At 45.4% G+C, this 20793-nt stretch overlaps 1 protein-coding gene across 1 annotated transcript in view; it reads left to right on the forward strand.

Annotated features, from left to right (window-relative positions):
- The window catches only part of LOC126428058 (zinc finger protein 830), a 52960-nt gene that overhangs the window by 29515 nt on the left and 2652 nt on the right, over positions 1 to 20793 (forward strand). The window contains exon 4 of the mRNA XM_050089936.1: positions 4036 to 4205. Within this exon, the coding sequence (XP_049945893.1) occupies positions 4036 to 4205 (170 nt within the window). The remainder of the gene's footprint in view (positions 1 to 4035; positions 4206 to 20793) is intronic.

Genomic DNA, 20793 nt, shown 5'->3' on the forward strand with positions numbered 1-20793 from the left:
AAACATCCTGCCACTCTTGTTCCTTGACAAGATTTAAAAAACTCTCTATTGCTGTCGGATGAACTTTCCTTCATAGTTTGTAATTAAATATGACATTGGTCTGAGTACAAAAGCCTTTTATGTTAAAATTTGTTCGTCATTGTCTGAAAGGCCATTCACGCTTTTACTAACAGAATGCCCATCTAGTAATGAAGAATGAATAAAAATATTGTCTATGTCTGTGCTACTGTTCCCCTGCACCCTAGTTGGAAAAAAACACCGTGTGCATCAGATCATATGAATTTAGGAGATCTACCAACATCCTTTTTCTTGCACCACCATATACAAAATTTATATTGAAGTCACCACATATTACTAATTTGTGGTACTTTCTGTAAAGTGAAGCAAGAGTCAGCTTGAGCAGAAATGCTCTGAAGTCAGAGTTAGGGGAGCTATAAACAACAACAATTAGAAGTTTAGTTTTAATAAATACAAATGTCCCTGCACAACATTCAAATATCTGTTCAGCTCAGTGCCTTGATACATCTATGGACTCGAATGGAATAGTGTTTTTCACGTACATAGCTACTCCCCCACCCCGCAAAGAACTCCTTGAAAAACAGCCAGCTAAACTGTATCTTGTTAAAGGAAGCCTCTGAATTGTCAAATTATTTAAGTGGTGCTCTGACATACCAGTAGCTTCAGAGTCAACATCTATAAGCAGTTCACTAACTTTATCCCTAATACATCTTATATTTTGATGAAGTGTGCTAATTCCTTCTCTACTTGGAAACATGACATCCTCTGAAGGTGAGCCCTTAGTTACAGGGACTTCCTGTAAGCAGGTGTACTGGTATGAAATGAGCGTTTTTTTGTGAAAATGAAACACTAATTTTGAATTGAAAAGTAAAAACATTTTATTCAAAGTACTGACTATGTATTGATTTCTATACATTTTGATCACCTTTCTGGCAATTTGTGGACACCACGCCAATAGAAATGTTCGTCTTTTGAAGCAAACCAATCAGACACCCAATTTTCGACTTCCTCGTAGGAACAGAAATGTTCCTTAGCCAATGCGTGTCCCATTGATGAAAACAAATGGTAGTCGGAAGGGGCCATGTCTGGTGAATACGGCGGGTGGGGTAGCAGCTCGCAGCCAAGTGTTTTGATTGTATCCTGAACCAGTTTTGCTTTGTGTGTAGGTGCATTTTCGTGTAAAAAAATTACTTTGCCATGCCTTCTGGCCCATTCTGGTCTTTTTTCGATCAGATTGATCATTTGTTGTCTGCAGCGATTAGTATTCACAGTTTCGCCGGGTTTTAGAAGCTCATGATACACCACACCTTTCTGATCCCACCAAACAGAGAGCATTGCTTCTTGCCAAATCGATCTGGTTTTGCAGTCGATGTTGATGGTTGTCCCGGATTAACCAATGATTTTTCCCATTTAGGATTCTTAAAATAAATCAATTTTTCACTGCTAGTAACAATTCGATGCAAAACTGATTTTCTTTCATGTCTTTCAAGCAAAATTTGACAAATGGTTTTTCGGTTTTCCATCTGTCTTTCATTCAATTCATGTGGCACCCATTTTCCACACTTTTGGATCTTTCCCATAGCTTTCAAAGGGTCAGAAACTGTTTGTTGTGCAACATTTAGCATTGCTGCCATTTGCTTCTGACTCAAAGTATCATCTCCATCCAAAATTGCTTGCAATTCAGCGTCTTCGAACTTTTTTGTTGGTCTTCCACGTTCTTCATTTCTTACATCAAAATCATTATTTCTGAACCGTTGAAACCATCTTTTGCATGTTGCTTCTGATAGAGCATGATCACCATATGCCTCGACAAGCATTCGATGCGACTCTGCAGCACTTTTTTTCAAATAAAACACAAAATTAATGCTTTCTGCAAACCATCACTTTCTGGTACAAAATTTGACATTGTTAACATGATGAAAACATATGATGTTGTTTGTTCCATGACTTGATGTATACTAAAAAAAAAAAAATTAATGCTCGTTCACAACAAATGTTCCCTATCGACACATTTATATCTTAAGGCTCATTTCATTCTGGTACACCTGGTACACCTATCAGTTGACTTCAGTCTAGAAAAGGTGCAGCTCTAACACCAACTACTACATAAATTTTTCCATGAGTGATCCCACCACTACCCACTACATTGTCACCTATAAGCTTTGTCAGCCTCCTCTTCCCATACCTATTGAGGTGCAGGCCATGCCTATTGAAACCTGATCTACCGATACACCCATCTGGCACCACTGAAATGTGACCCATGCCCTCTGCCATCAGCACCCTCTCGAGCCCCATTTGACGCACCTAACAGCTGCATTAAGATGAGGCCGATCATGACACTGAAACAGTTGCACAAAATGCACTTTAGTGCCACCAGTTTGAGTCGCTATCTTTACCAGGTCACAACGTGCATCATATTCCCCATCTCTATCAAGACTTTTCCCTGCTCCACCCACTATCACTACCTGATCCTCCTTCATAAAATTCCTGCATAACTCCCCTATACTGTCAGTCACCTGAGCCAACCCTGCACTATGCTTCACAATGCTGGTGACCTGGTACACACTCCCTAACACTTCCTGTAACTGCTGGCCCACACCTCTCCCGTGTGAACTACCTAGCAGCAGAACCTTCTTCTTTCTGTTAGACTTTGCAACTGACTAAGGCCTCCTAACTGCTGAGGACTGCTGCATGTTCCCTCCATCTACAGCTACAAGAGGTTCCTCTCCACTCAACTCTGATAGTTGGTTAAATCTATTGCATATACGCAAAGTATAACTGTCTAAATACCTCCTCCTCCTAGCTGCCTTCTTGCCAACTGCCAATTCCCATTCCCCACCACCCTTGACCCTCCTCAACCTATCTAGTTCCTCCTTTGCGCGTTTAACTGCACCTGAAGGGCACAGATCTTTTGCTCCTGCTCCTCTGTCAACTTTTCTACTTCAGATTCCGCATTCCCAGGAGAGGATCTTGCTAGAATACCCACTGGCTTCCCCACTGCATTCTCACCCCCCCCCCTCCCCCTCCCACACCAATGAAAATACTTCGAACAAATCCCACACCGTATCCCACTACACTACTCACAAACATACGACAGAGCCCACCCTTCTCACTCATCCCAGAGCTCACACTTCTCATGTACCTGCGCATCGATCAAACTTACTGGTAACAAATCTTGCAGCCCTCCGCTGAATTGCTTCAGTGTCTTCCTTCAATTGGACCTAATGAGGATCACAAACACTCAAGCAGTATTCGAGAGTGGGTTGCACTGGTATCATGTATGCAGTCTCTTTTATACATGAACCACACATTCCTAAAATTCTCCCAATAAACTGAAGTTGGCCATTTGCCTTTCCTACTACAATCCCTATGTGCTTGTTCCTTTTTGTATATTTTGCAACTGAGACTGGGTAACAGTTATAGCCATTTAATAATATAAATTTGATAATGTGTCAAACAATTTTTGCGCTTGTGAGCTTGATTCCTTTTGAATGTAACACGTATATAATTGGTGAGTATGAGAACTAACTGTAACATTATGTCTGTAGAATATGTTATAATTTAACACTGACTTTCAAACTGGTGCAACATATGTGCCATTTTTGGAACTTCCTGTCAGACCCAAACTGATAATTGGTGTTTTGCCTTTTGCTGAAATGCACTTACAGACTGAGCTATTTGGGTATGACTGTGAAAGTAGAGAAGAGAATCTGGTGGGATTAAAGCTGTGAAGGCAGGTCGTGTGGCATAACTGGGTTACTCATTTAGTAAGACTGTTGCCCACAAAGTGGCAAGTTAATGGTTTGAGTCCCAGTCTGGCATGCAGTTTTAATTGGCCAAGAAGTTTCAGAAGTTTGAGACCTTATTCACGTTCAGAGGAAGGCATCTTTTTATGTATGTGCTAACAGTGTAAAAGACAATGTTTCAAATTGTCTTTGACAAACTATTTTGTGTATTGTTTAATGTTTTCTCAGTCTTTCTGTTTTCACTTTGTTAGAACATGAATTTTGAATGCAGGCCCGAAATGTGGAGTATAAAGACCCAGTGGAGGAGGAGTGGGAGAGGTTCCAGCGAGAGATTAAGGCGACGGAGAACATGTCTGCTGCCATTATAGCAGAGGACCAGGAGGCAGCGACTGCAGAGAGGCAGATAGATGAGATAGACGAGCAGATACGCAACTGGTCCAGGTAATGTGCCTATCCTCTTGTCTCTAGTTTGTGTATACTGAGGCTATATAGGGTGATTTTGCTGAATGGAGACTACCTACAGGAAACAATCCCCAACAGGAAAAGGAGCAAATAAGGTCATATGGACACACGGCCTGAAGCGCATTGTGTCTTTGGTACAGGGTAATTACTAATCCATCATGTCTCTACAGTTCAGTGCAGTGCACAATATGCTACGATGAGACCTCCATTAGACGAGTTCTTCAGATTGGCCCTGCGGGCATTTCAGCTTGTGTGAACGCGTTGCAGCAGTGCCTGGCACAGATTTTTAGATGTGCAATATTGCAGTCATAATGTCACAGGCAACACATTGTTATAGTGGCTGCTCACCCACGATGGGCTTTGTGTGCACATCTTTCAAGTGCCCACACAGGCAGGAATCTAAAGGGTTGAGATACAGTGACCAGGTGGACAATGCGACAAGGCCACTTCGTCTGATCCATTGGCTGCGGTAGATGTTGTCAAGATGTCTGTGCATAGAAATTTGTAAGGGAGCTGGAGCACCATCATGTAGTAGCTACCAAAGGCAATACTTCCAGCAGGGGAGGCAGAGAACCCCAGGAAGTGGAGATATGCCTATATTGTGACTTGTCCCACGAGGCGGGTCAACGATAATCCCCAATCACACATTAAGGCTGAACCAGTTTTGATGGTTCACTGCCACAGTGACGTAGGATTCTCTGTAGCCCGCAAGTGGATGTTGTGAAGGTTGACCGTACTGCCTCTCACAACCTTTTCTGGGAATAGGATGGATGACAGGAGGCCCTGCACTGTGGGGGCATGCGCGATGAACTGGTAACAGGAACCGTCACGGAGACAAGTCCATAGATAAGGCCTGCATATGTTATAAGTTGTACGGATATTCCCAGTTATAATGTAGAACTGTCCACATGGCTTGTTGGCTTACACCATGTTTTGGGCCACCTTTGTGTTGTCGACACAGGAGTCATATTGTGCAACTTTCAGCACCTGTTCCTACAAGGCCCATGTACGTACTGGGCATATCTGTCTTTTATAGTTATCCACTCGTGTAAACAAGACCATCTCACACAAGTGGTGAAACTGTGTTGCAAATAGTGTATGGTGTGGTTACTTTCAATAGGGATACTTTTAGCAGCGTGGCCATGCTGCTGCCCACCCGTAGCCACTTGCCTCTCTGCGTAAACAGACTGTGTTGTCCTGTTCTGGTCAGTATAGTTGGCCTTTGTCTCTATGTGCTGCACTACGTGATATAGGTCCACACCAGAATGAGTCAGCAGTGGCAGTGAAGAGAATGATCCCTAGTACTGATGTCTTGATTGTGCCACCATTGTGAACAACATTATTTCCCTCTTGAGTCTGGAGCTAAAACACAAGTATTAGGGTGGTGCATAAGTTCATATTGTAAAGACTTCGAAAACTCACAAGAGAAGCTTCAGACACCAATAGTATATTCTCCTTCACTATTTACAACAGTTTGCCAATGCTGCAGTAACTTTTCAGTTCCACGACTGTAGAAATCACATGGTTTTGAGTCGAAGAACTCGTCAAGCTCTGTTCAGAGTTCATTTTCATCCAGAAAGGAAGTTCCTTGAAGGTTGCTTGATGGAGAGCAGAAAAGGTGAAAATCTGAGGGCGCAAGAGCAGGTGAATAAGGTGGATGCAGAATGACTCCCCAACCCTACGCCTTTATAGTGTTTTTTTTTGGTCAGTCTAACAGAATGTGGGCAGGCGTTATTGTGAAGTGGCATCACTTCGTGCAGTCTTCCTGGTCGTTGTTCTTGGATTGCGTCTGCAAGACGTCTCAGTTGTTGACAGTAAAATGTCGGAGATGGTGATTACACCTCGGGGAAACAGTTCGCAGTACACCACACTATCGCTGTTCCACAGGATGTGTAACATTGTCTTTTGTGGATGCGCACATGGATATATGGAGAGTTGCTGCCTTGTATGGGCTCAACCATTCCTCTCTCTTCTTTATGTTAGCATAAAGACACCATTTTTCATCACCAGTAACAACTCAGGATACGAATGGTCAGGGTGGTTTATGAGCCAATTGATGGTGAGCAAGCAGACATGTACATATTGCCATCCGCCTGATTTTTGTGATATTGGCTCCGTACCTATACACCCAATTTTTGAACCTTCCCCAGTGCGCACAAATGTCACACAATGATGGAATAACATTTCATTGCATTATCCAATAAATGAGTACAATGATGTTGATCACTGCGGATTAATGCATTTAAATGATCTTCATCAGACCCTGAAGGTGTTCCTGAATATGGTGAATCACTAATGTCAAAACGGTCCTCCGTAGAATGAGAAAACCATTTTCTTCTCATGCTCTATCCAGTGGCAACATCTCCATACATGGCACAAATATTTCTGGCTGCCTCTGCTACTGTCACTCCCCTATTGAAAAACAAGAATATTTCAGAAATGTTCCGCATTCTCCATGTGGCATTCCATCTTCTAGCATCCATGGCTCCACTCGGTATATGTCCACGGCTCCACTCGCTATATATGCTCCACAGTATGTAAACTCAAATAGCAATAGTGAACTACAAATAAAAAATGATAATCTATTAATAAACCTGTAGCAACCAGAGGTCAACATGCAAAACAAAACTGCTATGAACTTGTGCACCAACTTAATACAAACTGAACATTTCTGCATATCTGATATTATTCTTGTGTGTGCTTTCAATCACGAAAACCTACTCTTCTCAAAGATATTTTATCTCTATTGTGAAGTGTTCAGAAAAAAGACTAAAATAATCTTCTCATCTTCGGGCAAAAATCTTAAGGACGATCTGTGGCCCAGTACAAGATGAGATCTCTGGAGAATGGAAGATCCAGCATAATTGTGGGCTGGATAAAATCTACAGTAAACCAAACATTGGAGGCCTGATGAGAAGCTAGATGAAATCCACAAGGACTTCCTACAAATCAGCATAGATGGTGAGTGGTAACAGAAGGCACACAGCAGAATCCAGTGGAAGAAGAACCTTGTAGATGCATTTGGTCCTCTGGGTCTGATTGCATAAACTAAACTCTTCAAGTTTGTGAACCTCCCTTGGAATGCGTTTCAGAACATACACCATTTTCGTTCCGTTCCTTATCCTCTCAAGGAGTGTCTCCTGCAGTTTGTTCCCATTTATGAAAATCACTCTGCATTTTCATACAAATAGCTCACAGCTCACATTTGATGATGATATTGATGGTGCTCTTGATATCAAACACAAACCACATTTTTCCCATGTTTTGAAAGGGAAAGGGGGGGGGAGGGGGGGGGGGGGGAGAGAGAGAGAGAGAGAGAGAGAGAGAGAGAGAGATGTAAGGACAGAGCTAGATTGTGCAATCTAAAACATTAATATTGTGTGGCACAAATGTATCCGTTTGAGAGAGACCCTTAAAATCTAAGAGATATTTATCTTAGGAATCACAAATTTTTCTTTTATCACAAAAATATGCATATTTCCATACTATGATTTATCAACACCATACAAAGAGAGATACAAATCCTAAAACATGTTGAAGAACAAAATGATTGTGATCCTAAAATTGTTACTTGCCAGTATCATAGATACACTAGGCCTATACAATCCACTATACGTAAGGAAATAAAGCTGACAGGAGTATTACCAACAACACAAAAATTTATATATACAGTGCTGCATATCTAGGAATGATATTTCACACAACGAACACATTACTAAAACGCACTAACATAAAATTTGCATACTAGACGTGACACAATCTTTGAACACTACTGATCTCTTGACAAACAAAAACAACCATATATTCATATCCAGGCATATGTAAAATTCACTGTGAAATATGTGATAAATTCTGGATAGGTCAAACTGGACATAATTTCAGTACTTGATATCGAGAATGGCAGTAAGCCAGCCAAAAAGGCCTCCTTGCGAACTAGAACACACACACACACACACACACACACACACACACACACACACACACGATCACCGTCTCTGGCCGCCTCGGGCCCAGAAGACCAGCCATTTATGCTGTTACTTAAAATTTTAGTGGCACATTTGTGTTGAATATATCTTAAAGGGTAACACATGCTAGAAAAGACCAAGCTTCAAGGTTAGCTCTTCACATTTATTTTAGTTCTTTCATACATTACAAATTATGTAATAATGATGGCAAAAGGTATAATTATTGTTAAAAAAAAGTACAAGTTAAGTTCTTCAGCAATTTCATAGGTAACTGACTCTTCTATGGAAAACTCAAAGTTCTTGATGGAACAGACTCACAAAACATTTCATACACGGCAGTGAAATTTATAATTGTGCATGCCAGAAATATTCAGCTGCTGCTGTGTTACCATGCCCTCATAAAAATTTTTGACAACCAGTATTATATATGAAAGCTTAGCTTTTCTTGTGGTTATGTTGTTTTTTATATTAATTCAAACCATAAACTTTTCCTGTTGATGTGTTTGCAGTACTTAACAGTAATGTTGCCATTGGCTGAGTACATCTTATGTCCTATGCTCTGAGTCTCTGCTGTCATTGGCAGGCGAGATCATGTGACATGAACCATGACTGGCTGACAAAAGTGCATTGCAGTCTCAATTTCAGTGCTCTGAAGCTACCGCACTGTATTTGGTAGAACTCTTATTACACTTTCGGAATACGAAAATATGCAGTGTACATGTTACCGTGGCGCAAAGATCTTTCCAGATTTATTTATTTATATTTGCTATGTTTTGTTTCCTAAAAAGCTGGGAAGTTCTATGCTGGTGTATAAAACCTTTACCATTCAAAGGATTGAATCCTTCTGAATCTGCTTGCTTATCTTTTGGTCTACCTCTACAGTTTTTACCCCTCATACCTCCCTCCAGTACTAAATTGGTGATCCCTTGATGTTTCAGAATGGGTCCTATCATCTAATCTCTTCGTCTAGTCAAGTTGTGCTACTAATTTCTTTTCTCCCCAGTTCCGTTCAGTACCTCCTAATTAGTTACGTATCTATCCACCTAATCTTCAGCAGTCTTCTATAGCTTCACATTTCAAAAGCTTCTATTCTCTTCTTGTCTTAATTGTTAACCATCCATGTTTCACTTCTATGCATGGCTACACTCAAGACACATACTTCCAGAAAAGCCTTTCTAAAGCTTCAATCTATACTCAATGTTAACAACTTTTTTTTCTCCAGAAACGCTTTTCTTGCCATTGTCAGTCTAAATTTTGTATCCTCTCTATTTCACCCATCATCAGTAATTGTGCTGTCCAGATAGCAAAACTCATCTCTTTCCTAATCTAATTCTGTCATCACCACCTGCATTAATTCAACTACATTTCATTACCCTTGTTTTACTTTTGTTGGTGTCCATCTTATATCTTCCTTTCAAGACTCTGTCCATTCCAATCAACTACTCCTGCTCCTGCTGTTGTCCTTTGTTATCTCTGACAAAACTACAATGTCATTGGCAAACCTTGAAGTTTTTATTTCTTCTCCTTGATCTTTAATTCCTATTCCAGATTTTTCTTTTGTTTTCTTTACTGCTTGCTCAGTGTACAGATTGACTGACATTGGTGGTAGGCTACAATCCTTTCTCACCCCCATCTCAACTGCTGCTTCCCTTTCATGCCCCTCGATTCCTATAACTACTGTCTGGGTTCCTTACAAGTTGTAAATAGCCTTCCATTCCCTGTGTTTTACCCCTGCTATCTTTGGAATTTCAGAGAGTGTATTTCAGTCAACATTGTTAAAAGCTGTCTCCAAGTCTACAAATGCTATAAATGTTGGTTTTTCCTTTCCTTAACCTATCTTCTTAGATAAGTTTCTGCCAATTTTTTCCATTCTTCTGTAAAGAATTCACATTAGCATATTGCAACTGTGGCATATTAACCTGATAGTTTGGTAATATTCACATTTGTCAGCACCTGCTTTCTTTGGAATTGGAATAATTACATTCTTCCTGAAGCCTGAGAGTATTTCACCTCTCTCGTACATCTTGCATGCCAGATGGAAGAGTTTTGTCATGCTGGCTTTCCTAAGGCTGTCAGTAGTCCTGACAGAATGTCATCTAGCCATGGGCCCTTGTTTCAGTTTTTTAGGTCTTTCAGTGCTGTGTCAAATTCTTCTTGCAGTATCATATCTCCCTTCTCATCTTCATCTATATCCTTTTCCATTTCTATAATATTGTCTTCAAGTTCATCTCCCTTGTACAGACCCTCTAAATACTCCTTCCTCCTTTCCCTTCTTTGCTTAGGACTGGTTTTCCATCTGAGCTCTTGATATTCATATATCTGCTTCTCTTTTCTCCAAAGGCCTCTTTAATTTTCCTGTAGATGGTACAAATCTTTCTCCTTGTGAACCCCCTGCGGGTTCGGGGGTAAGAATAGGCCCGCGGTATTCCTGCCTGTCATAAGAGGCGACTAAAAGGAGTCTCGCACTTTTCGGCCTTCTATGATGGTCTCCTGTTGGGTTTGACCTCCATCTCTCAAAATTTTCCGAAGAGCGAGCCGATTGGGGAAGGGCGCCTTACTTGGTGCGTTGTGTCCATCTTGCGATCAGACCTTTCGCCAGCTTATTCGCTGTTGAATTGCAGTCCTGCCCGCTCTCCATCTCTTGGGCATGACTACGTTCCTGCGTGCAGATTACACCTTGCACTGTGCAGTGCCTCTTTCTGCACTGACGGCGAACATTGGACCACATGTTACCTAACATCCAGCACAGTAGCGAGTCTGTTGTGGTGGGGCCGCCATGTACCCTGTTGGTTGTAGCCCCCTGACAACACAGGGATCGCTCTACTGATGCCTGCGCCGTTAACTCCCCACGTATGCCAAGGAGTAGATGCCCATGTCCCTGGGGCATCGGGACTCCCGGCCATGGCCATCCTGCCAGGTGGCCTTTGCTGTGGCTGGGTGGCGCCCGTGGGGAGGGCCCTTGGTCGTAGTAGGTGGCATCAGGGTGGATGACACGCAATGAAGCGTGGCACATCTTCTATTGCTGGTGGCCAGCCACCAGCAGTCTCTAAGCATTCGAGGGCCCATTTTAAAGGTAACGTGTATGACCCCTAATCGTTCCCCTCCCTCGCCGCACCATGGGAGGAACGAAAGGCATTGAATGAAAGTGAGACATATTCGCCCAGATATCTTGTCTGTACCAGAGCTGATGGGGAATCTTTTATATCCGTGAAGCCTCAGTTCTTTGTAGAGCATTTAGAGGACAAGTTTGGGGAGGTGGAGGGCTTGTCCAAGATGCGGTCCGGATCGGTGTTGATAAAAACGGCATCCTCTGCCCAGTCGCGGGCCTTGCTCGCTTGTACTAAGCTGGGGGATGTCTCCGTAGCTATCACAGCCCATAAATGTCTGAATATGGTCCAGGGCATTATCTTCCACAGGGATCTCCTTTTACAGTCCGATGACGAGCTGCGCGCCAACTTGGAGCGACGAGGTTTCCATTTCGTCCGGCGCGTCCACCGGGGTCCGAGGGATCGTCAAGTTGCCACCAGTGCCTTCATCTTGGCCTTCGAGGGTGACACGTTACCTGAGAAGGTCAAGGTGATGGTGTACCGTTGTGATGTCAAGCCTTATATCCCTCCCCCGATGCGGTGCTTCAAGTGTTGGAAGTTCGACCATATGTCTTCACGCTGTGCTTCCGACCTCGTCTGTCGCGATTACGGTCGACCATCCCATCCTGATCATCCCTGTGCCCCGCCTCCAATCTGTGTGAACTGTGGTGCGCGCCATCTGCCTTGCTCCCCGGACTGTCCGATTCTGCAGAAGGAGCGGAAGATCATGGAAATCAAGACTCTCGACCGCCTGACGCACACTGAGGCGAAGCGGAAATATGATCGGCTTCATCCAGTGCGCATGACATCTTCTTATGCCGCAACTGTCACTCCTGCTACAGTTCCATCTGCTCCAGTCAGCTCTCAGAGTCGAAGGCCCACACCTGCCCCCTTGATGGTGGGGGGCACTACACTCCCTATTGCTCCTGCTCCATCTACTTCAGGAGCAACACCCCCCCAACCATCGGGGACATCAGTTCCCCCTTCCCAGCCGGATCCCTTGGGGATCTCCCTTCGCAAGTTCCGACCGGTACAAAAGCAGACAGCCGCAAGTGGCTCCAACAACCACCGGTCCCTGGTCGTAGGGCCCCACAGTCGTCGTCTGTCCCTGAGACTGACCCAGTGAAGCCCTCCCAGCCTGACCCACCGAACGCACAGCGAGAGAAACAGAAGACGAAGAAAGTCCCCAAGGCTAACGACGTTGCGGTGGCACCCATCCCACCGCTTCCTACAAGCTCTGCGTCTGAGGACGAGGTGGAGATTCTGGCGTCCGCTGAGGACCTCGATCTCGCCGGTCCCTCAGACGCCTTGGATAGCACTAGCACTAGTGCTCAATTGGAGGCAGCAGGTGACCCAGCGGCGTAATCTGCCTTCCAAGTCCCATCACGCCTTTCTCAGACATGGATAATACCATCCTTCAGTGGAACTGCAGTGGTGTTTTCCACCATCTAGCTGAGCTCCGACAACTTATCAGCCTTCACCCTTCCTTCTGCATTGCTCTTCAGGAAACTTGGTTTCCAGCAATGCGAACCCCCGCCCTCCATGGCTATCGGGGTTATTATAAGAACCGGGCAGCTTATGAAAGGGTGTCTGGTGGCGTCTGCATATATGTCCTTAACTCTCTTCACAGCGAGTTTGTACCTCTCCAAACGGCTTTAGAGGCTGTCGCTGTTAGGGTGTGGACGCCACAGGCTATTACCGTCTGCAGTCTTTACCTTCCACCGGATGGTGATGTCGCGCAGCATGAGCTGGCTGCGCTGCTGGCCCAATTGCCGCCACCTTTCTTGTTACTGGGCGATTTCAATGCCCACAACCCTCTATGGGGTGGGACTGGCGTCGATGACCGCGGTCGTGCCGTGGAGCATTTGTTGTCTCAGCTCGACCTTAGCCTCTTGAACACCGGTGCTCCCACGCATTTCAGTGTGGCCCATGGCTCGTTCTCGGCCATCGATCTCTCTCTTTGCAGCCCCGGACTTGTCCCGTCCCTCCACTGGAGAGTGCATCCTGACCTGTGTGGTAGTGACCATTTTCCCATCTATTTGTCACTGCCCCAGTGTCATTCTTCTGAGCGCCTGCCCCGCTGGGCTCTCCACAGGGCTGACTGGCCGGCTTTTACTTCCGCTGCAACCATTGAGTCTCCCCCACAGGGTGACATTGACGAGGTGGTCCGTGTCTTAACCATGTCCATCATTTCGGCGGCCGAGGCTGCCATCCCCCGCTCTTCTAGACTCCCTCGGAGGAAGGCTGTACCCTGGTGGTCACCAGAGATTGCTGAGGCTATTCGCGACCGTCGGCGGGCTCTCCAGCATCATAGGCGGTACCCGTCTCTCGAGACCCTCATTGCCTTTAAGAGGCTCCGTGCCTTGGCCCGTCGTCTTATTGCACGGCGTAAGCAGGAGTGCTGGGAGAGGTATGTCTCCTCCTTGGGCTCCCGTGTCTCCCCATCACTCGTGTGGTCCCGGATCCGGCGGATTTACGGATACCAGACCCCTCTGGGAGTCCCTGGGATCTCCTTGGACGGCGCTGTCTGCACGGACACTGCCGCCATTGCTGAACACCTTGCTGCGCACTTTGCTAAGAGCTCTGCGACTGCAACTTATCCCCCCGCCTTTCGCTCTTTAAAGGAGCGAGCCGAGCAGACGCCGTTATCATTCCACACGCGTCGTTCTGAAAAATACAATGCTCCTTTCAGCGAGAGGGAATTCCTCGCTGCCCTCGCCGATTGCCCTGATACAGCACCAGGACCAGACTGCATCCACGCACAGATGCTGAAGCATCTCTCCAGGGACTGCCAGAGACACATCCTCACCATCTTTAACCGCATTTGGAGCGAGGGCGTGTTCCCGTCGCAATGGCGAGAGGGTGTTATTGTCCCCATCTTGAAACCCGGTGCGGACCCACTGGCGGTGGACAGCTATCGTCCCATTACCCTTACCAACGTTTTGTGCAAATTGCTCGAATGTATGGTGGGGCGGCGTTTGTGTTGGGTCCTTGAGTCGCGCGGTCTCCTCGCTCCGTCCCAGGGTGGCTTCCATCGGGGCCGGTCTGCAGCGGACAATTTGGTGTGGCTGGAATCTGCTATCCGTACGGCCTTTGCCCGACGTCAGCATCTCGTTGATGTCTTTTTTGATCTGCGGAAGGCGTATGACACCACATGGGGGCATCACATCCTTGCTACGTTGCATGAGTGGGGTCTTCGTGGTCAGCATGAGTGGGGTCTTCGTGGTCAGCTCCCGGCTTTTCTTCAAACCTTTTTATTGCGCCGCTCTTTCCGGGTGCAAGTGGGTACCGCCTCTAGTTCATCTTATATACAGGAAAATGGGGTCCAGCAGGGCTCGGTGTTGAGTGTCTCCTTATTTCTAGTGGCCATTAATGGTCTGGCTGCAGCCGTGGGGTCGTCGGTGTCTCCTTCTTTGTATGCCGACGACTTCTGCATCTCATTTGGCTCCACGACTACGGGAGTCGCCGAACGCAGGCTGCAAGTAGCTGTTCGCAAGGCAGCATCATGGGCTCTGACTCATGGTTTTCAGTTCTCTGCATCCAAGACTCAAGTTATGCACTTCTGCAGGCGTCGGACGGTCCACCCTCATCCTGAATTTTACCTCGACGGCCACCTGCTTGACGTGGTGGACACTTGCCACTTCTTAGGACTCGTCTTTGATGCCCGACTCACATGGGTTCCTCATATTACCCAGCTGAAGCAAAAGTGCTGGCGGCACCTCAACGCCCTCCGCTGCCTGAGCCACACATCTTGGGGTGCGGATCGCTGCACGCTGTTGCGATTATACAGAGCCCTGGTGCAGTCGAGGCTTGATTATGGGAGCCTGGCCCATGGGTTTGCATCACCCTCAGTGTTGAAGTTGTTAGACCCCATACACCACTGTGGGGTTCGGCTTGCAACTGGCGCTTTTCGTACGAGCCCCGTGGATAGTCTACTGGTGGAGGCCGGGGTTCCCCCGCTGCGGATTCGCCGCCATTGACTGCTCGCCGACTATGCTGTCCACGTGCATTGCTCGCCGGGCCATCCTAGTCGTCGCCTGCTTTATCCTGCCATGGTCCTCCATCTGCCCGAAAGGCGACCTAGGTCTGGGCTTTCCATAGCTGTCCGCGTCCAGTCCCTGCTGTCGGAACTGGGGTCATTCCCTCTTCTGCCTTCCTTCCGGGTCCGTGCACCCTGGTGTTTGCCCCAGCCGTCCGTTTGTCTGGACTTGGCACAGGAACCCAAGGACTCGGTTCCGCCTGTGGCCCTCCGTCGCCGTTTTCTTGCGCTCCTCGCCTCATTTTCGGGCTGTGAGACTGTCTTCATTGATGGTTCCCTGGTTGATGGTCGCACTGCCTACACTTTTGCTCACGCTGCCCATGTTGAACAGCGCTCATTGCTGGCTGGCTGCAGTATTTTTACTGCAGAGCTGGTGGCCATATTGCGCGCTCTTGAGCATATGCGTTCCTGCTCAGGTCCGTCCATCGTCATCTGCAGTGACTCCCTGAGCAGCCTCCAGGCCATCGACCGCTACTATCCCTCTTCTCCTGCGGTATCCTCTATTTGGGAGTCTGTTTCCGCCATTACCCGCTCTGGTCGTTCGGTGGTCTTTGTTTGGACGCCAGGTCACGTTGGCATCCCGGGGAACGAACGTGTCGACAGGCTGGCCAAAGGGGCGATCGACGCCCCAGCTTTGGAGATCGGCCTCCCAGCTCGAGATCAGCAGTTGGTGTTGCGCCGTAAGGTGCTTGGGATGTGGGCTCCTGAGTGGCGTGGCCTGACATCCCCGAATAAACTGCGGGCTGTTAAGGATACGACCGATGTGTGGCGGTCCTCCCTGCGGGCTTCTCGCAGGGACTCTGTCATCCTGTGTCGGCTCCGCATCGGCCATACCTACCTGACGCACGGCCATCTTTTGCGTCAGGAGGATCCCCCCCTGTGTCGGTGTGGGTCCCGGCTGACGGTCGCCCACATTTTGTTGGAGTGTCCCCGACTGCGCACCCTCCGGCAGTCTTTTAATCTCCCAGGCACTTTGCCTTTGGTTTTATGTGACGATGCCTCCATGGCTGATGACGTTTTAAATTTTATCCATGGTAGTCTTTTTTATGGTTCCATTTAGGGAGGTCCTGCACCTTTCCCTTTCTGTGTCTTTTGTCCTCGCGTCTCGCAATATTTGTTGCTGTTTTGGTGTGTCGTCGGATGGTTGACTCTTTCCCTTTTTTTGTTCTCGTGGTCAGTCAATCGGTCTCCGGCCATCTTCTTTTCTTCTGTTTCCCTTTGTTTGGTGTTCATCTGTACTCTTCATGTCTGTAGTGTTCGTTGCCGCATTTGCGTTCTTGTAGGGCCTGGGGGGAGTCTCCTTCCCCTTGGGGTTTTACCTGCTTCGTGAATTTATGTCTCGCCTGTTTTTGGAATGGGGGACTGATGACCTTCGCTGTTTTGTCCCCCTTAAACATCCCAGCAACCACCACCACCTTTCTCCTTGTGAAGTATACTTTTAAAACCTCAAATTTGTCCTCTAGCTGTTTCTACTGAGCCATTTTGCACTTCCTGTCAATCTCATTTTTTAGACATTTGTATCTATTTTGCCTGCTTCATTTGGTGCATTTTTACGTTCTCCTTTCATCAATTAAATTCAATGTTTCTTATGTTACCCAAGGATTTCTATTAGGCCTTGTCGTTTTACCTATTTCATCTTCTGCTGCCTTCACTATTTCATTCAGCAAAGCTACCCATTCATCATCTACTGTATTCCTTTCCCCTGTTCTAATCAATTGTTGCCTAATGCTCTCAACAACCTCTGCTTCTTGTAACCTATCCAGATTGTATCTCCTTTATTTCCTACCTTTTTGCAATTTCTTTAGTTTTCATCTACGGTTCATAACAAATAAATTGTGGTCAGAGCGCACATCTGCTCTGGAAATGTCTTCATGGTTTAAAATCTGGTTCCGAAATCTCTGTCTTATCATTATATAATAAACCTGAAACCGTCTGGTGTCTCCAAGTCTGTTCCATGTAAACAACCTTCTTTCATGATTCTTAAACCAAGTCTTCACTGTGATTAATTTCTGTCATATTTATTCACATTTAAAGAGTGTCTCCATTGATTACACCAAGTGGAAACTTTGTCCAAGTCTGCCTGCATTTCCATAGGATTGTCCAGCGATGATGTTTTGTTGTGGGCAGCACCAAACAGTGAACAGTCTTATAGTGTTTCCACACTATAAATTGCTTATGTATGAGGGTAGTCCAGAAAGTAAGTTCCGAATTGCCACAGCTAATTGAATGTTGTGCAAACACTGAAACATGCATGCACACCAATTTGCGCCATGCCTTGCTTGTCAAACGGCACCATATGCATTTATATTGTCCCAGTGCATTGTTTATAGTATCAGTTTAAGATGTTTAAAACAATTTACCAGCCTGCTTGGTGTTTCACAACAAGGAATGTTGCAGCAGTAGAAAATCATTGACAAATAAGTGACGTGTATGTCCCCAATGCAACAAGTGACAGCAAAGCATGTAAGTGGGTGAGAGCTTTGGAGGATAGATGGGACATGTCCATGATGAACTGCAATGAGGCTGCCCTTCCATGATCTCAGTAGATTTGGTCAAAGCCATGGACAAAAAGATTTGTGAATACCAGCGATTCACAAGTTTGGACTTTCCAAACATGGGTAAAACTATTTCTCATAAAATTGTCTTTCGAAAGTTGCAACTTCCCAAATTGTACAGACCTTGGGTTCTCAGGCTACTGTCAAAGAAACACAAAATGGGAAAAATGGCTCGTGCTATTGACTTTTTTGACCAGTATCGTGCAAAAGGTGATCAGATTTTAGAGAAATTTGTAACAGGGGACGAGACATGGGTTTCTCACATAACCAATGTCAATCAATGGAGTTCCGGCACACGACATCACTGGTCAAAGTCGAGGCCAAGCAGACAAGCTGAACACCCAAGATAAGGGCAACTGTCTTTGAGGTTGATATGGAATCTTGTTAGTCGAGTTTATGCTGCAAAGGACAATAATATAAGGGGCATTTAAATGAAATACGGTCACTTGTGTAAGGTAATGGTAACGGTTTTGTTAACTCAGAAATGTAGTTATACACACTACCCATACTCAAAAGTAGTCACCAAAACTCTTAGCACATTTATCCTACTGTGACACTAGTCGGTCGATTCCATCCTTGAAGAAGCTAGGAGGCTGCTGTCGGATCCACACCTGGATCCAGTCACACACTTCATTGTTTGTTGCGAATCAATGTCCGCAAATAGCTTGTTTTAGAGGTCCAAACACATGAAAGTCCATGGTGAAAGGTAAGGACTGTACGGTAGGTGTTCCAGCATTTCTCACTGAAACTGCTGCAGTGTCATCTTCACCGCATTGGCCGCATGCAGGAGGATAACACCATTGGACAACATGCCTCGGCGTTTCAAACTGATGGCTCGTCTAAGGTTCTGTAAGGTGGCTTGATAATGCTGGACATTGATGGTTGTTGCCCGTTCCAGGAACTCAACAAGAAGTGGGTCCTTGTGGTTAGAAAAGAAGGACATCCTGACCTTACCAGAACTGGTGTGCATGGTCTTTAATTTCTTTGGAGGTGGTGAAGTCACATGTTTCCACTGCTTGCCCTGATGCTTACTTTCCGGTTCAAAATGTTGACACCATGTTTCGTCACCTGTGACAAAATGTGACAGAAAGCTGTTTTCCTCCTCATGATAATGTTGCAGATGACTCGAAGGCAGCGCCATTTGAATATTGCGTTGTTCAGCGGTCAGTTGGTGGGGAACCCACTGTGAGCAGATTATGGTGTGGGCGGTGCCCATGCTGATAACCAGTAACCAATAGATCTCTCAAGGAATCATTTGCACCATTCCACAACACTTGAATGACTCAGACAGCCTTCATCCATTGATGCATTTCACATCCTGCAATTCCCTCCACCTCCAAAAATTGAATCATTCGTCGTCGTTCCTGCTCACTCGCCTGCATGTTCGGTAGTGGACGATAACTTGTGTGAACTCCTACTCTTCAGCGTGAAATCACACTGGTGCTATGCAACATCAAACAGTGCACATGAGTCATCTCTCTACCATTAGATGGCGCCACGATACCCGCAGTTACGTGGTGCCACTTTAGATGTAAGGCAAAGGTAGACGCACTGACCATGTTTCATTTGAATGAACCTCATAAACGCGCCTACTTATTGCACTACCCTGGCTAAACTTTGATCTGCAATGCAGAATAAGTGATGTGACCTTCTGACGTCGAGTTTTGTTGCCACATGAGAGTGAAACCCCGTTCTGCCATTCATACCCAAAATCTGGTCAGATATTTTGGCTGGGAACAGATTGTCCACTTATTGTACAGTCCAGACACTGAGCGATTTTCACGTGTTCCACTAACTATAGGAGTTTCTCAGCTGAAAGCGCTTTGCGACATATGACGAGGTGAAAGGAGCTGTTAAAGACTGGTTATCCTCACAGGCGGCACATGTCTGTGACTTAAGGGAAAAAAAAAAAAAAAAAAAAAAAAAACTTGTAGAATGTTATGTTTAAAACAATATGGAAACTATGTAGTTAAATAGAGAAATGTGAGGAATTAAATAAAAACAATATTTTTAAAAAATCTGTGATGGTTTATGTTTTATAAGAAATTAGAATGCTTTCTGAATAAGTCTCGTATATTGAGAATATTAAAGATCCTATTACACTTCCTTGGTGCCTACTCATTACTTTTGATAAACTCTTGCACACAGTTGAAGCACCACAGAATGGCGTACCTGTATCTGATATCTGAGCTCAGTTTGATACTATTCGTAATTGGGCTAGGGCTGCTGTTGTTACCAGAGTTGGAAGCTCTGTGTACAGAATTTTGCGCTCTGTGTGCCGTCAAATCATCTATAAATGTAATTGTTTGTGTTTGTGTACTATATATACTGACGGGAAAAAAATAACAACACCAAGAAGAAGTTGTGAAATGAAATTGGTAAGCGCGATTTTATATCCAAAAGATGACATATATAGAAATTTGGCACTTGTCCGGCATATGGCTTTGGAACATCATACCGAATCTGCAGGAATTTGAGCAGCAGTTGGCACCACAGTGACACAATGAACTTTTACTATTGGTTAATTCAAGGACAGCTCTGAGCCAGATGTCCTGTAGCATGCATTCCACTGACCCCAAACCACCACAGTTTTGACTTCAGTTGTGTCAAGTGAGAGCTCATTGTGGAGTAGAATGACAGTCTGTTGTGTTTTCTGATGAAAAATGGTTCTCTCTCATTGCCATTGACGTTTGTGTGTCAGTTAGGAGCAGGCCAGGTGTGCATCTGTAACAAACCAGTCTGCGGCCTAGTCACACTGAACCTACACCTACACCAGACAGAGGTATAAATGTGTGGTCAGGGTGCATGTGATAGCCACAAGAGTGCTCCTGCTGTTGTATAAAATCGTATTGCTCTTGTGGTTATTGCTCGCATCCTGACTGCAAATTTGTATCCCAGTGTGGTGGTTGTGCTGACACTTAT

The sequence above is a fragment of the Schistocerca serialis genome, chromosome 12, assembly GCF_023864345.2.
Source record: "Schistocerca serialis cubense isolate TAMUIC-IGC-003099 chromosome 12, iqSchSeri2.2, whole genome shotgun sequence".
Lineage (NCBI taxonomy): Eukaryota > Metazoa > Arthropoda > Insecta > Orthoptera > Acrididae > Schistocerca > Schistocerca serialis.